Raw genomic sequence first — 16839 nt, forward strand, 5'->3', positions numbered from 1 at the left:
AAGAAGGTAAGGCATGTGCCAAGCGCTATGTGGTCAAAGAGGAAAAGAAGACGGAGAGTTTTGACATGTTCATGGACATGCAAAAAAATAAACTCAAGCCTCAGGAGAAAAAGATTGCGACAAAGGCCGCTTTTGAGTAGTTCAAGACATCCGTGAAGGCAGCAGACTTGGATCTCGATGCAGTGAAGTATGCTCAAGACTGTTGTGCTACCACGTTGAAGTGTTTTATGCAAATGGAGGCCCAAATTGAGGCCTTTGGCATGGGCAACCAGGCCGTGAGCTTTTGGAATCCATAGATGTAAAATATCATTGATCATCCGGTGCTTTTGATTCTGATCGTACATGTTTATAACTATTTAAATGCATGGTTAAATTGCCATTGATCTGGATACCCATGTCAAAAGGAAGGAGGCCAGTCCATAGACGAACATTTGGTCTCTTTGGTTGAATGGCCTCCCCACCTGGTTGCCCGCGGACATTTGATGATCTGGGTTGGAGTTGCCGTTAGTCCACTAAAGCAGGTCAGATACGTTCTTTGTAAAAAAGATATATCAAAGATCACACGCTCAACATTTATCCATTCTTTCCTGAGACATTCTTTATCTCGACCGGATCCCTGTAACAATTTTTCGTCATTTCGATTTGGGCATTTGGCCATTCCCACAACGGGACCCCGATCACCAGTATTTCCAAATCTACAATCCCTTATTTTAGGGTGTGTTTGGTTCGGATCATCAGGTGGAATGTAAGGCACCAGTTCCGCACCCAAGGGTCGTTGTCGTGTTTGATTGGGTCGAAGAGCCGGAACCCACTCGTTCCTTGGAACGACATATTCTCCCCAAATTTGGAATGCGATCATACCTCCAAATAGGAGGGACCACACGGAACACCTCACACCCCTCACCTTCTCCCTCTCGACCAAGCCACACTCCAGCCTCCACCCTCCCGTCGTCTTTCACCGTCGACACACTCATTTCCCTCGTCTCCCTCCTCGCCCAAAGAACTGACGAGAGGAGGGAGAAGGAGGCGAGGGCTAGCATAATCCTAGGGGTTGGACAATGCGGGATCATCGTGGTTGAACCAGGAAGGAGACGAGCACTAACAAGAAGGCCGCTAGTAGTGGTGGCAAACTCATGATGAGAGGCATGATGTAGCGAGAGGGCAGCTTTTGTGGCGCTGGGCTAGGGGCGAAGAAAAATTAGCAACGGTGGCTTACGCAGAAGAAAGGTTGGGCGGCGGCTCGTTGGGGGAAGAGATGCAGTGCGACAGAAGGGGCAACCTGCGGCTGTTAGGTGGCGGCAGATTTGGCCGAGGGCGAACCAGCAAGGAAGCCTATGCAGACCACAAGATCCTTGGCGTGTCGAGTGCTGTGCGATTTCGCCAATTTCTGCTACAGTTATGCTGAAGCATGACTAAAGAATCCTGCCAGAAGGAGGCTTGATGCTGGCGGTGCTCCTCGAAAGCCTCGAGGCCACGAATCCTGCCATGGATATGCATGGATCTGGCCACAAAGTGATATACTCTGATTTCGAGCAAATTTTTGTGATTTTTGTTTGGCTGAAATCCTATTCAAAGGTTATGAATGTGTTTGCGGTTGATAAACTTTCCTTTTCTGCAAAAATAATCTCATCTTTCCTACATAAAAAATGCGAAATAAACAAAAGGTAACCATTTCATTTCTCCAAATTACCCCTACCAAAGAGAAGACTAGAACCGACCCACATTCGTTCCCGAACCGAACACTGTATTTCAGTCCCCCTACCGTCCCGCCGGTATGCACGACACGGGCCTCTCCGCCCGCACCGCCGGTGCCTCCTCGTCGTCACCGGCCACCAACGCCGGCGACGACGTCGACGAGTCCAAGACCCGGAAGGCGCAGCCTGCCTTCGTCGCCGCGGCCTACGCCCGGCTCCACTCCCCTTACTATGCGGCCGCCTCCCTTCTCCTCCTCGCCCTCGCCGCCGCCGCCTTCCTCGCCGGCCGAGCTTTCCCCCGGACCTACTGCCCGCCGCTGCGCCTCGACGCGCGCTTCCTCTCCCTCCCCGACGCCGCCGCGGCCTCCGACTTCGGATCCCTCGGCGTCCCCTCGTGTAAGCCCTCGCGCCTCTCTTGTTTCCACGCGAGATAGATCCAGTTCCCTTTTTGTTGGAGTAGTCCGGTCGCGCTCTTGCCAGCTACTCCTTCGAACGATTTAGTCGACTATATGATGTCCATGTCCATATCATTCCAGCTTCGAACCATTAGTTTCGACTATTTTGGGACGGAGGGAGTAATAAATTCCTCCTTGGAACGATTATATGATGTCCATGTCAGGTGTAAACCCGTAGTTTGCCATTGTCCGTGTTTGATGGCAACTTGTCGCTTTTTTTATGTCAACCTTATTCCTACTGCTGTATGCTTGTGGATATAGCTATTTAGTTAAGAGTGACAGTGAAGTGTGGGTTAGCTTTGTTCTTGGTACATTGCAGATTCACCTGAAATTTTGAGTGGTAGTATTATACAAGTTGCTCAATACTTTACTCCGGGAATGGCGCTAACTTATTAGTTCTATAATTTTGTAAGCTGCTCGGGATGCATAATTCAGTCATCCCTATAAGGTGCACAAGTTTCGGCTGTACAAATTTGTCCTATAGAGGAGCATCATTCCACTAGTTCTATAGAGGAGCAAGCACGGAATCATGATCGGCTGTAGTTCTATTTGTTTGTGTTCCTCCAACAGTAGCCCAATAAGATCATCTTAGCTGCCACCAGTGAGTGGGTGTTTAAGTTGGTACCTGCTGTATAAGTTGTTAATAGTGAGAACGATTATGTTTCTCTATGAGTTGTTAGGTATTTTTGGTAAGGTGTGGTTATTGTTTCATGAACTTCTTCACACCTGCATAATTTATTCAAATAATAAATGCATTATACAGAACATCATTATTCATTAGACTACCTTATACCTTTTCTGCACAAAAGGCAGATCCAAAACTGGGAAGACAGTGGAGTGGACTTCGAAAGATTTACTTAATGGTCTGGAAGAATTTGTGCCAATCTATCAGACACGCCCTATCAAGAATAACATGCATGGAATGAGATTTGACCACAGTTTTGGGCTTTGGTTTATGGCTCGATGGCTTAAGCCAAACCTGATGATTGAGAGTGGCGCATTCAAGGGGCACTCAACTTGGGTTTTGCGTCAGGCCATGCAAAACACTAGGATTATATCTCTCACACCCAGACACCCTGAGAAATATCTTAAGAAGGGACCTGCGTATGTTGATGGAAACTGCACTTATCTGGCTGGGAAGGATTTTATTGACTTTGGAAGTGTCGATTGGGAAAAACTGTTGAGGAAGCATGGCATTTCTGATCCCAGCAAGGTGCTTGTTTTCTTTGATGACCACCAAAGTGAGCTGAAGAGGTAAATTCTTCCTGTAGAATTTTTCTGCTGATGTTGATTTTTTTTGCTGATACTACTATATCCTATCCGTAATGTTTTCTACCTGCTCTGTTCTTGTGAGCAAAATCCTTAGAATTAGCTCACAAACAAGGCCCACATGTCCAGCTTTAATTTATACTCCCTCTGTCCCAAAATAAGTGACTCAACTTTGTATTAAAGTTAGTACAAAGTTGAGTCACTTATTTTGGGACGGAGGGAGTATATCACATCGTATTGTTTTGTAGCATCATAGCAGCACTATTTGTATATTCTTGATTTTTATCTGCGTATCAATTCGAATTTACAATTAGTCCATGACCTATTATGTGCAGGTTAAAGCAGGCACACAAAGCTGGATTCCGGCATCTCATATTTGAGGACAACTATGACACTGGTACAGGCGACCATTATTCCTTGAGACAGATATGTGATCAATCACACATCAGAGGTGTGTAAGTGTGACCTCGCCACATTTGTACATTCTAAGTCCTCATTATGTATCAAATGTTGCATGTATCTTTGTTACTTGAATCGAGATGATTATATTGTTAACATCACTTGCGTAGCATAAACTTGTCTTCATAATATGACCTCACTTTAGATTAGGTAATTAGTTACTTCTATTTTAATTGCTAGTACTTGTTAGCTACTTGATCTTCTGCTTTGAGTGATATACATTAGTATCACACACATAAGATATAATTTCCTACCTACCACTCTTTTTTTATGGTAAAAGCTTTGGACATGATTACCATTTTTGTGTGCCAGTGATTATTGTTTTTCCACTTTTAACAATCTTTTCTTATCAAATGCATATATGATATTGGCTATAGTTGTGTTTTCATGTTTTTTAAAGTCTTTTCTTACTGAGGCATATATGGTGTTTGAAACTATTTCATGTGTCTTCTGCAATATGTTGTCCGGTCTTCATCATTGTTAAGAATTCCTGTCTATTTCTTATAATCATACAATTATAAATGGTATCATCATGCTGCATTTCAAGTAGATAATAGCAACCTAAATATGATGCTCTCCAACTTAAGAGGTGCTTAGAAAAATTCCTGTCTATTTCTTATAATCATACAATTACAAATGGTATCATCATGCTGCATTTTGACTAGAGAATAGTAACCTAAATAAGATGCTCTCCAACGTAAGAGGTGCTTAGAAGTGATAGACATTCTTAAGCACATCTATGAAGCTAACCATCACTTCTTATGCATGGTTACATGCTCTGACATTCACAAGAGCCCGTACATGGTTAACTATGCATTGATGTTTAATTAGCATGCTCAACGACGAGGTGCAGCAGTGGCGTGTGCCTAGCACAAGACGGTTGCTTGAACCTCTACGAGTTAGCTAAGTAGAGTGCTTGAGTCTCTGGTGCATTCCTGTTTGGCAATCTATTGTGTACAAGGGAGAGGCTCTTGCCCGTGAGGCAAGATAGAAGAACTGTTCTTCTAATTATTGGTTGCTTTATTCCTCATAGGGGGTCTGTTTACAGAGTCCTAACGATCCAGTTTGACAAAACAGCGTGGATCTTAACCTTAATTGGTTCAAGTCCCAAGTTAAAAGATACCTCCTCCGTCCTGAATTACTTGTCTCAGAAATGGATAGAAAGGGATGTATCTAGAACTAAAATACATCTAGATACATCCATTTCTACGAAAAGTAATTCCAGATGGAGGGAATATATCCTAATTTAAATGATAAATTCCTAACTGAGAGATCACGGATGGGGATCCTCTCCGTAACTTGGTGCTTAGTGGGCCATGTGCTAGACATACATAACATGACACCCCTTCTCGACATACACAACATCACGGATGGGGGCGGCCATGGTTTATAAGCCCAAAGATGCCCCAAACTGAAGAAAACACATGATGTTGCTCCACCTCGTGACATGGAACAAGTTGTAAGGCTTTGGCCCTCCGCTTGAAGTGGAGGCCCTCCTTTCCTAGGGAGATGGCAACGGCTTGATCCGGTCCAGCACAAACCACCTAGTTGCTGGAAGATGTTGAAACTCTACTATCCCAAGAAACCGGCGGCAATAGAAGTTCTGTGGCAAGAGAATGGGCATAGATCAAAACGAGGACACAAAAATCCTATAAAAACAAGGACTAGAAAAGGCCACAAAAGTTGTATAGAAAGGACCAGGACCAGAAAAAGAGGCTGATGGATTAAGGTATGGTGGACTCGCATGGCATGAGAAACACGAAAGAGCAACAGATTTGGTGGACGCAGCGGAATATATAGAGCTATAAGCTAGGAAGCACACATGAGACAAAGATGCAAGAGCCAGTATATGAATGAGAGGCTGCAGAGGAGGCCGTGTAATTGGAAAGCCTTACACTTGACTTTGATTTAGAACCCAACTAGGATTCAGACTCTAACACGTACTGAATTAACCTATTCAAATAGGATCAATCATAACTAGTAGAAGACAACTCAAAGGGTAAGATGCCCAGTGGCCGAGCCTGGGCTGAATTTAGGGGGGGGGGGGGGGGGGGGCAAGAAACATTGCTTTAGGTTGATTTTAGTTGGACATACGGGCCGAATACCAGGGGGGGGGGGGGGTGATGGCCCAGGTTGATCTCCACTAAGCTCCACTACTGAACATGCCCTTCCTTGGACCACCACAGTTTGAAAATTATATCTGTATGGTCATACCATATAGTACTCTTTTCATGGCAACTACTTAGTGTTCCATACTGTATGTTTTTTGTCGCAAGTAAGTAGTGGTACTATGTTTTCCTAATATTTAACGTACCTCCTTGGTACTTTGAATGCTTTCTAATGTTTATAGTACAAGTGAAGTTTGGAGTAATTCAATTGATCCTTTCCCACTTGAACATGTTCTCGCAATGTCTTAGCTGGGTAGTAGTATTCTCTTGAAGATTCCTTGCGGTGAAACTAACAGAAGGCAGGCATCCGTTATTGCCAAAACTAATTACTACTCTTATACATGCAAGGTGGTGGACATAGCTGCTTCTGGGATAGTGACGAAGCAAGATTAAGGTCGGAACGAATGAAGTTTTGGGGGAAGGCTGTGGACATAGATGAACTATGTGGAAAGGATGATGCATGGTGGGGTGTCAGAGGTTACATGCGTGACAATTTCAACCATAGCAATGAGGCCATCTCACACAAAGAGCATTTCCAGAACAGCAGGCTTGTTGAATCTGTGTTGGATCTGTATTGGGAACTACCTCCTGTTGCTGGGCCGTCCTTAACTCATCAGACAAGATATGACCCAGCCCGCGCTTCTGATCCTATCATTGAAGATGGACGCCATGGCTTGTTTCAAAGAATTGGCCTGAGTAGATTGGACGCTTCAGTGTTCAACGGTTACACTCAGATGGCATACGTTCAGATATCAGGCACAATGCTCAGAAGAGAGGATGATTAAAGGCTTTGTTTCACGGGGCTTAATTTTACGCTAACTGAACAGCCATCTGTTGGTAGGTTTTTGTATAAGGTTTGCACATGGTCTTGGTTCTTATTACTTTAATTCAGTATAACTTGTGGCACTTTGCAGAGGTTATAAAACCAATGCAAGTTCTCGTTTTATTCCCTGAGATATTTCTAGGTAGAACAGACCTGATTATAGATGTGTGAGTTTCATGCCCGCATGATATGGTGGAAAGAGAGGTTGTTTTCTGAGTGGTACTCTGTAGCCTAGTCTTATTAATGCTGTTGGTCATAAACAAATACAACCTTGAAGGAGCATTTTGAAAAGTTAGACCCACCCGCTGACATATTGGTTGTAATAATATCTTATATTATGGGACGGAGGGAGTACTTCATTCTAAGATCACTTTCTCAACGAAAGAGTAATTAGACACAGTTCTGAGAACCAAAGAATTAGGTGTATTTTTTTTCTACAACAGCACTGGTATAAGTTCTGTACAATCTATGAATGTTTGCATAACCTGTGGCCTCTGTTAACACAATCCCCGTTTGTCAGCGGTTGTAAGCCTAGTTTCCCTAGGTAATGTTACCGAGCTTACAGCATTGCCATAAGGAAAATAGTTCTCACGAAAACGCTTTAGGCCAAGAGCCACTGAACACGGCCAGCTCCATGCTGCACACACCCCCAAAAATTGCATACTTGTTTCCTCTTTCTGCACTTCTTTTTTGAGGGAAATTTTCTTTCTACGCATGGATCTCCAGCGTGTGAGCATGAGAGCATCGACAGTTCTGGGGCAAGCAGGTCGTGGAAGACCGCAACCATCACAGATCCTAGTACGAGTGCACGAGCAAATAACGAACAGAGGGCCATCACCATCGCGGAGCCGCCATCGTCATCTCTGCAGCGGCTATTTCATCTTCACCAGTTCTTCTGCACGAAGGCTCCAACCACCACGCCCAAGCACGCCGCTGCTACTCTCTCCGTTCAGAATTACTTGTCTTAAAAATGGATGTATCTAGACGTATTTTAGTTCTAGATACATCCATATCCGAGACAAGTAATTCCGAACGGAGGAAGTACTTCCGGCGGCAGGCCGAACAGGGCAGAGCAAGTACGCAAGTAACCATATGGCCAGTCGGTGAATCAAGGGCCACCAATTCATGTCAGGTCCGGACTAATATGCATATGCATCTTTCATTTTGAAATGGATAACCTGGCCTCTGCATCATTGTGATGCGCATCCTTCATGGGAACATGAATCTACCCGACCACTTGATTCCTAACCGGATCGAAGCTGGTGCCAATCCAACTTCAACAGCAGATCAGTTAAGTCATATCTCTTTCGATGTAGTTTTGGTGATTGATGACAACATGTTTGCGGACTAATCGTGTGCTTTGAGTGTTTCAGAGATTCATCTTTTGGCACGAGACGATTTGTTTCTCTCGAGTTTTAATCAAGACGGTGTAGCTCTTTCGTTTCTGTTTTGGTGGACTTGTTTCGTAGGAGTCACCGTATTATCAAGAGGGGGTCCGCTTTGGTAAGGCTGGGGTGGAATCAATACGTACACATCCTTTTCACACCCTCTGAGCCTTCCCGCTTCGATGGAGGTTTCATTTCCTTTTTTATGAGTATGATTTGGTCCCAGCAGTAGTACCGCGGTGCCCAGCGGTAGTACCGCCTGTGGGTCCTCAGCCGTAGTACCGCTGCGGTACCGGGCTCCTACCGCGTCGACTTGAGGGGTCGCCTCTCGTGTCGGATTGTGCGGCACTAAGCAACGACAGTAGAAGCGGTAGTACTGCTCGGGAGCGGTAGTACCGCCCTACCACCGTGGCAATACCGCACTGGGTCTGACTCCTGCTCATACGCTAGCCCTCCCAGACTGCACGACAGTACCGCGAGGGGAGCGGTAGTACCGCTGCCCCCTGCGGTAGTACCGCCCTCTGCGGGGCTGTTTTGGGGGGTAACGGTTGGATTGTCCTCCCCCCTCTTTAAAAGGGGGTCTTCTTCTCTAAGGTTGACTTACCTCTTCCCCCAAAAGCTCCATTGTTGCTTCAAGCTCCATTTTCGCCCGATCTCTCTCCCTAGCCAATCAAACTTGTTTATTTGCTTGGGATTGGTTGAGAAGGCCCCGATCTACACTTCCACCAAGAGAAATTTGATTCCCCCACTAATCCTTAGCGGATCTTGTTACTCTTGGGTGTTTGAGCACCCTAGACGGTTGAGGTCATCACGAAACCATAGTCCATTGTGGTGAAGCTTCGTGGTATCGTTGGGAGCCTCCAATTAAGTTGTGGTGATTGCCCCAACCTTGTTTGTAAAGATTCGGCCGCCGCCTCCAAGAGCACCAATAGTGGAATCACAACATCTCGCATTATGTGAGGGCGTGAGGAGAATACGGTGGCCCCAGTGGCTTCTTGGGGAGCATTGTGCCTCCACACCGCTCCAACGGAGACATACTTCCCCTCAAAGGGAAGGAACTTCGGTAACACATCCTCATCTTCACCGGCTCCACTCTTGGTTATTTCGTACCTTTACTTGTGCAAGCTTATATTGCGTTGCATCTCTTGCTTGCTTGTGTGCTTGTTGTTGTTGCATCATATAGGTTGCTCACCTAGTTGCATATCTAGACAACCTACTTTGATGCAAACTTTAAATTGACAAAGAAAAGGGGCTAAAAATTGTTAGCTGCCTATTCACCCCCCTCTAGTCAACTATATCGATCCTTTCAATTGGTATCAGAGCCTCGTCTCTTTTTAAGGACTTTGCCGTCCGAAGAGTATGGTTGACGTTGTAGACGGTGTGGAGGAGCACTCCGGTGCGAATCCGGTCTCATCTACGGGCGATGGGGGAACCTCGGTCTCTCGTGAGGAATTCAATGTGGCCTTGGACACATTGAAAACCTTCATGATGACCGAGGTTGAAAGCATGTTTAATAAATTCATTGAAGGGCTTAAACTATCCAGCACACTGTTGAAAGTGGGTGATCCCACTAACAAGGTGACGGATGCTAACTCCGACAAGGGGGATGCTACTAGTGAAAAAGCTCCTTCTTCTAGTGGTAAGAATGGCACCGGCATCTTTGCCCATGTGGAACCTCCACTTGTTTATGGTGGACCGATTCCCTCTACTCATTTGAATCATGCCGGTCCTCCCCCTAAGATTGTGAAAAATGAGGACATTGATTCTTGGGTTTATCGCTTTAAGCATCATTTAAATCATGTGAATACTAATCTTTGGAGAATCATTGAAGAAGGTTTCTATCCGCATGACCCAAGCAACTTCACCCCTAGAGAAGCCGCGGATAATCAATTCAATGAAAATGCTCTCTTCATCATCCAAGATGCAATTCCACCCGAAGATCTTCCTCATCTTCGGCCCTTCGCCTTGGCCAAAGATGCATGGCTTTGTGTTGTTTCCCTCTACCGGGGAAGCACAAGCATTCAACTCTCCAACTATGAAGTAGTGCAAGATGAAGCCGATGATCGTTTGCTATGAAAGAAGATGAAGAACCTCGTGAGCTTTATTGGAGAGTAACCAAACTCGCGGTCTCACTCCGAGATCATGGGAGCAAGGACACGGATGACAATTGGATCAAGCGCAAATTCCTCAAGGCAATGATGCCTTACCACAAGGCCATGTCCTCCGTCATTCGTCAAAGGCCGGACTTCCACACTTTGTCCTCAAGTGAAGTGTTGGATGAGTTTGTGGCCATGAGCATCTTGGACAAGACCGCCGACAATGCGGTGCTACGTTCTCAAAGAGCAAAGAAGCCCAACCTTGCATTAAAGGCCAAGGTTAGTGTGGAAGAAGAGGACAAAGAAGAAGATGAGAGCAACCCCGAAGATACAAAGTATGCCTATCATGAACACATGGCTCTTGCTTCAAGGCAATTTTGGAGCAAGAAAAACTCAAGGCCCAACTTCAACAAAAACAACTTAAGTGGCACGAAGGGCAAGCAATGTGTGAGGACTTGCTATAATTGTGGCAATGTGAGCCATTTTGTTGCAGAGTTCTCGTATGAGAAGAGGAAAGACAATGGTGGCAAGCTCATCCGAAAGGACAAAGCCAAGTCTTTCCCAAACAAGAGCAACTTCACCAAGAAGAGTCCTCCCAAAGCGTTGGTGGTACAAGAAGAGTACAATGAGGATGATGAGGATGAGTTGGTTGCCATGGCCTCCGTTGCCATTGCGACAACTCCACGAGTGTCACTCTTCGACTCACCCAATGAGAGCATCACCGCCAAGTGCCTCATGGCTAAAGCCACCAACAAGGTAACCCCCAACATCAAAACTACCATCATTAATAATCCTTCTTTGACGGATTGCATTGATGAACATGATGGACCTAATGTGGAGGAGAATGAGTTTGAGTCCTTTATGGGCAAACTCAAGGGTAAATCCAAGAAGCACTTCGTTGCTCTCTTGGAACAACTTGGTGAAGCCAATGACATGATCGAAGCTCACGAAGATACCATCTCTAAGATGGAGGGGCATAGTCGTGACTATGCCGATGAGATTTCGGATCTTTCCAATGCTATTGAGAAAGAGCATGGTCTTCGTTTGGCTCTTGAGGAGTCACACAACGATGATCATGCTAAGTTAAAGAAAGATCTTGATCATGCTATTATTGTTTCTCGTGTGCTAAACTCCGAGAAGGCCAAGCTTGGGGTTGATCTTGCTAGACTCAAAGTGGAGTTTGACCTACTTGACAAGGCTCACAAGTTCTTGAAGGGTACTCATGCTAGCCTCAAAGAGTCTCATGATCAACTTCAAGTAAAGTTAACCAAGGAGAAAGCCACATTTCCTCATATGGTGTTAATTGATAATGCAAATGCTACTAACCCATGTTGTGAGCATGTGCATCTTGTTGAGGAGAATGCTAAGTTGAAGGAGCGACTTGAGAAAGGACCTGTTTCTTGCATACAAGGTGAGAAAAACCTCAACGACCTTTTGAGCAATCAAAAGGGAGTTGTGGCCAAGGAAGAGATTGGGTACGCACCCGAGTCCAAGAACAAGAAGAAGAATGACAAGGCCAAACGACCTCCCCCTCTCAAGCAAACCTTTGTGAAGGAGGGAGAGGGTGCTACTAAGGAGAAGAAGAAGAACACCGGAAAGGGTGGTGATGCCAAGAAGGGCAACTTCCCTTCCCAACCAAGCCGGCGACTTTAACCCTTCTTATGTGTTGTGCCGTGCTAGTGATGGACATGTTTATGCCAAATTTGTTGGCTCTTCTTATGAGTACATTGAATGGTCTATTTGGGTTCCTAAGACCCTCGTTACTAACATCAAAGGACCCATTACTAAATGGGTACCTAAAACCAAGCATTGGTCTCTTGTAGGTGTTTGCTTCCGGGAGGGGATCATGGTTGCTCGATAGTGGAGCCAGTAATCATATGACCGGAAGCAAGGACTTGGTGGTGGATGGTCCCAGCGGTAGTATCGCTGCCCCCTGCAGTAGTACCGCCCTCTGCGGGGCTGTTTTGGGGGGTAACGATTGGATTGTTCCCCCCTCTTTAAAAGGGGGTCTTCTTCTCTAAGGTTGACTTACCTCTTCCCCCAAAAGCTCCATTGTTGCTCCAAGCTCCATTTTCGCCCGATCTCTCTCCCTAGCCAATCAAACTTGTTGATTTGCTCGAGATTGGTTGAGAAGGCCCCAATCTACACTTCCACCAAGAGAAATTTGATTCCCCCACTAATCCGTAGCGGATCTTGTTACTCTTGGGTGTTTGAGCACCCTAGACGGTTGAGGTCACCACGGAGCCATAGTCCATTGTGGCGAAGCTTCATGGTGTCATTGGGAGCCTCCAATTAAGTTGTGGAGATTGCCCCAACCTTGTTTGTAAAGGTTCGGTCGCCGCCTCCAAGGGCACCAATAGTGGAATCACGGCATCTCACATTATGTGAGGGCGTGAGGAGAATACGGTGGCCCTAGTGGCTTCTTGGGGAGCATTGTGCCTCCACACCGCTCCAACGGAGACGTACTTTCCCTCAAAGGGAAGGAACTTCGGTAACACATCCTCGTCTTCACCGGCTCCACTCTTGGTTATTTCGTACCTTTACTTGTGCAAGCTTATATTGCATTGCATCTCTTGCTTGCTTGTGTGCTTGTTGTTGTTGCATCATATAGGTTGTTCACCTAGTTGCATATCTAGACAACCTACTTTGATGCAAACTTTAAATTGATAAAGAAAAGGCTAAAAATTGTTAGTATCCTATTCACCCCCCTCTAGTCAACTATATCGATCCTTTCAGGCGATTTTAACCTCATCGTGGACGCCTCGGACAAAAGCAATGAACTGATCAATCGTCGCATGTTGGGGAGATTTAGGCGGCTGCTAAATGACCTATAGCTCAAGGAATCCGACCTTGTAGGATGCCGGTACACGTGGAGTAATGAGAGGAGGGCTCCTACCCTTGAAAGAATTGACCGATGATTTGCATATGTGGAGTGGGATTTCACTCATCAGAATCACCTTCTTCAGGCTCTATCCACATCGCTCTCTGACCACTGCCCCCTTCTGATGGCAACCAATGTCAATTTTCAGAGGAAGGCAAGGTTCCATTTCCAATCCTTCTGGCCAAAGATTGCTGGGTTCCAGGAGGCTGTTGCCATGGGCTGGTTCTCTACTACGCCTGCGTCAGACCCCTTCCTGGATCTCTTCTTTAGGCTGAAAGCTACAACCAAGGACCTGTCAGTGTGGAGTCAACGTTCCATAGGCAACATCAAGGAGCAAATCCAAATGGCACACGAGGTCATTGGCCTAATGGACGTTGCTATGGACCAGCGGCCGCTTTCTGACGCTGAGTTCTGGTTACGTCGCCAACTCAAGAAGAAGATACTAGGGCTGGCTTCTCTTCAGCGTACCATCGCCAGGTAGCAGTCCCTGTCTCCTGTGGCTCAAAGAAGGCAATGCAAATACTGGTTTCTTTCAGTCCTATGCGAGTGCGCGTCATCGCCAGAATCACATTTTCAAGTTGCAGAAGGAGGGATCTGAAGCTACTACCCAACAAGCGATGGACGACCTTGCCGTGGATCATTTTGGCAAGTTAATTGGTATCCCGAGGCAACGTCAGCATTGCTTGAATCTTCAGCACTTGGATCTCCCTCATGTGGACACTGTGCACCTTGAACGTGACTTCTCTAACAGCGATATCTGGACTGCTATCAGCTCTCTGCCGCCTGACAAAGCCCCGGGGCTGGACGGCTTCTCCTTGCGTTTCTACCAGTCTTGCTGGCCAAAAATCAAAGAGGTGGTTTGCAAAGCTATCCGCACTTTCAGCTCTAGTGATGGCCGTGGCATTGCTCGTCTAAACGAGGCATACATCACCTTGCTGCCGAAGAAGCCAGGGGCAGTGGACATTAGGGACTTCAGGCCAATCAGTTTGGTACATACCATTGGGAAGATTGTCTCCAAAATCATGTCAATCCAGATTACTCCGCTCATGCCGTCTCTTGTGCACTCCAACCAAAGTGCGTTTATCGCAGGTTGTTCCATTGTGGATAACTTCTTATTGGTGCAGCAATCAATCAAGACTCTCCACCGGCGGCAAGTTCCTGCAATCATGATGAAGATTGACATAGCAAAGGCCTTCGATTATGTTAACCGGGCCTTCTTGCTGAAGCTGCTCAAGCACCATGGTTTTGGGCCAAAGTGTATTGCTCGCCTGGCCTGCCTTATGTCTATGGCCAGTTCAAGTGTTCTGATCAATGGTAGTCCCGACAAGGATTTCTGGCATGCTTGCGGGCTCCGGCAAGGTGATCCGGTGTCTCCTCTTCTCTCCGTGATCTTCATGGACACGTTGACCGCCCTGTTTCTTAAAGGGGGAGCAAAGTAATCTTTTCAAGCCTCTATGCCACTGGGGCATCAAGCACCGCCTATCCGTCTACATTGACGATGCCGTTTTGCTCTTTCGGCCTGATGTGGTCGAAGCAGAGACCACCGTGCAACTTCTGACTGCGTTTGGGCACGCCTCTGGACTGTCTTGTAACATGGAAAAAAGCTCCATCTCACTGATCCGTTGCAGGCAGGACGACATTCATCAAGTGACAGCCATCCTCGCCTGCTCCATCAAGGAATTTCCCCTAACCTATCTGGGGTTGCCGCTGTCTGTTACTCGACTGCCCAAATCTGCTCTCCAACCTCTCATTGACAGAACCACGGACTATTTACCCACCTAGAAAACTCGCTATCTCCGTCGGGCCGGGAGACTTATCCTAATCAACTCAACACTCACCGCAGCTTCCATCTTCTTAATGCTAGTGCTTGATCTGCCAGCGTGGTTTATCTCTTGCATTGATAAGATCAGATGTGGTTTTTTCTGGTGTGGGCATGATGAGGCCAAAGGCGGGAATTGCTTAATCAACTGGAACCTTGTTTGCTCGCCTAATGTTTATGGTGGACTCGGGATCCACAACCTCACTTTACTGAATCAGGCCCTGCTCCTCAAGTGGCGCTGGTTCGAGAAGGTCGCCAACGAGAAGCCTTGGCAAGGCCTTGACATTAAACTGCCTGCTGAGATTGACAACGTCTTCAGTGCTGGATTACATTGCTAGCTTGGGAATGGCAACAACATTAGATTCTGGACAGATCCCTGGATAAATGGTGCTAGTTTTCAGCAGCTCGCCCCGTCGCTGCTAAAGTTTGTTCGGCCTGTCACCATGCAATGATCTGTTGCAGATAGTCTGCCAAATGGGGCGTGGATGACTGACCTACGTGGGAACCTTGACATACATGCCATTGCTGACGTCCTAAAAATCTGGCCTCTTATCACTGAGCAGAGCTTGTCGGAGCAGCCAGACTCTTTCAGATGGAGGCTGATAACCCACAAGTATAGGGGATCAATTGTAGCCTCTTTCAATAAGTAAGAGTGCCGAACCCAACGAGGAGCTAAAGGCAGACAAATATTCCCTCAAGTTCTATCGACCACCGATACAACTCTACGCACGCTGGATGTTCGCTTTACCTAGAACAAGTATGAAACTAGAAGTACTTTGTAGGTGTTGTTGCATAGGTTTGCAAGATAATAAAGATTACGTAAATAAAAAGTAGGATCTGTTTAGGTAAAGACACAACTAAGTTAGTTTTAATATAGAGCTTTTTGTTACGAGAAAGTTATTTGTCCCTAGGCAATCGATAACTAGACCATTAATCATTATTGCAATTTTATATGAGGGAGAGGCATAAGCTAGCATACTTTCTCTACTTGGATCATATGCACTTATGATTGGAACTCTAGCAAGCATCCGCAACTACTAAATATCATTAAGGTAAAACCCAACCATAGCATCAAAGCATCAAGTCCTCTTTAATTATCCCATACGCAACAACCCCCTTACCCGGGTTTGTGTTTCAGTCACTCACGCAACACACTATAAGCGAATCATGAACGTATTGCAACACCCTACAGAGGGGATCCCTCACGCTTGCACGACATGGAGAGCACCATAGGACAGAATCAATAATAAAACATGCAACTCAAACCAATCTTGATCATCAAATAACCCATAGGACAAAATGGATCTACTCAAACATCATACGATAGCCATACATCATTGGGAAATAATATATAGCGTTGAGCACCATGTTTAAGTTGAGATTACAACGAGTAAGAGAGAGGTTACACCACTGCATAGAGGGGGGGGGGAGAGTTGGTGATGATGGTGGTGAAGTTGTTGGTGAAGATTGCAGTGATGATGATGGCCACGGCAGCGTTCCGGCGCCACCTGAAGAGAAGGGGAGAGGGAACCCCTTCGTCTTCTTCTTCCTTGACCTCCTCCCAAGATGGGACAAGGGTTTCCCCTCTGGTCCTTGGCCTCCATGGCATGGGAGGGGTGAGAGCCCCTCCGAGATTGGATCTGTCTCTCTGTCTCTCTCTCTCTGTGTTTTTGCGTTCTCAGATTCTTCCCTTTCACTGTTTCTTATATTCCCGGAGATCCGTAACTCCGATTGGGCTGAAATTTTAACACGATCTCTATCCAGACATTAGCTTTCTTGCGGCGAAAGAA

The 16839-nt window shown here is 46.1% G+C and overlaps 1 protein-coding gene across 1 annotated transcript; it reads left to right on the plus strand.

The window, feature by feature from the left end:
• The first annotated feature begins 1716 nt into the window (after nt 1–1716).
• Nucleotides 1717–7084, plus strand: LOC125539520 (DNA-directed RNA polymerase subunit beta). The gene is made up of 4 exons (XM_048702995.2): nt 1717–2090; nt 2959–3403; nt 3754–3869; nt 6394–7084. Exons 1-4 carry the CDS (start codon nt 1775–1777, stop codon nt 6828–6830), a joined length of 1314 nt encoding a protein of 437 aa, XP_048558952.2. The 5' UTR covers nt 1717–1774; the 3' UTR covers nt 6831–7084.
• The last annotated feature ends 9755 nt before the right edge of the window (nt 7085–16839 follow it).

This window comes from Triticum urartu, chromosome 2A (genome assembly GCF_056163025.1).
Source record: "Triticum urartu cultivar PI428250 chromosome 2A, HENAU_Tu73, whole genome shotgun sequence".
Classification (NCBI taxonomy): Eukaryota; Viridiplantae; Streptophyta; class Magnoliopsida; order Poales; family Poaceae; genus Triticum; species Triticum urartu.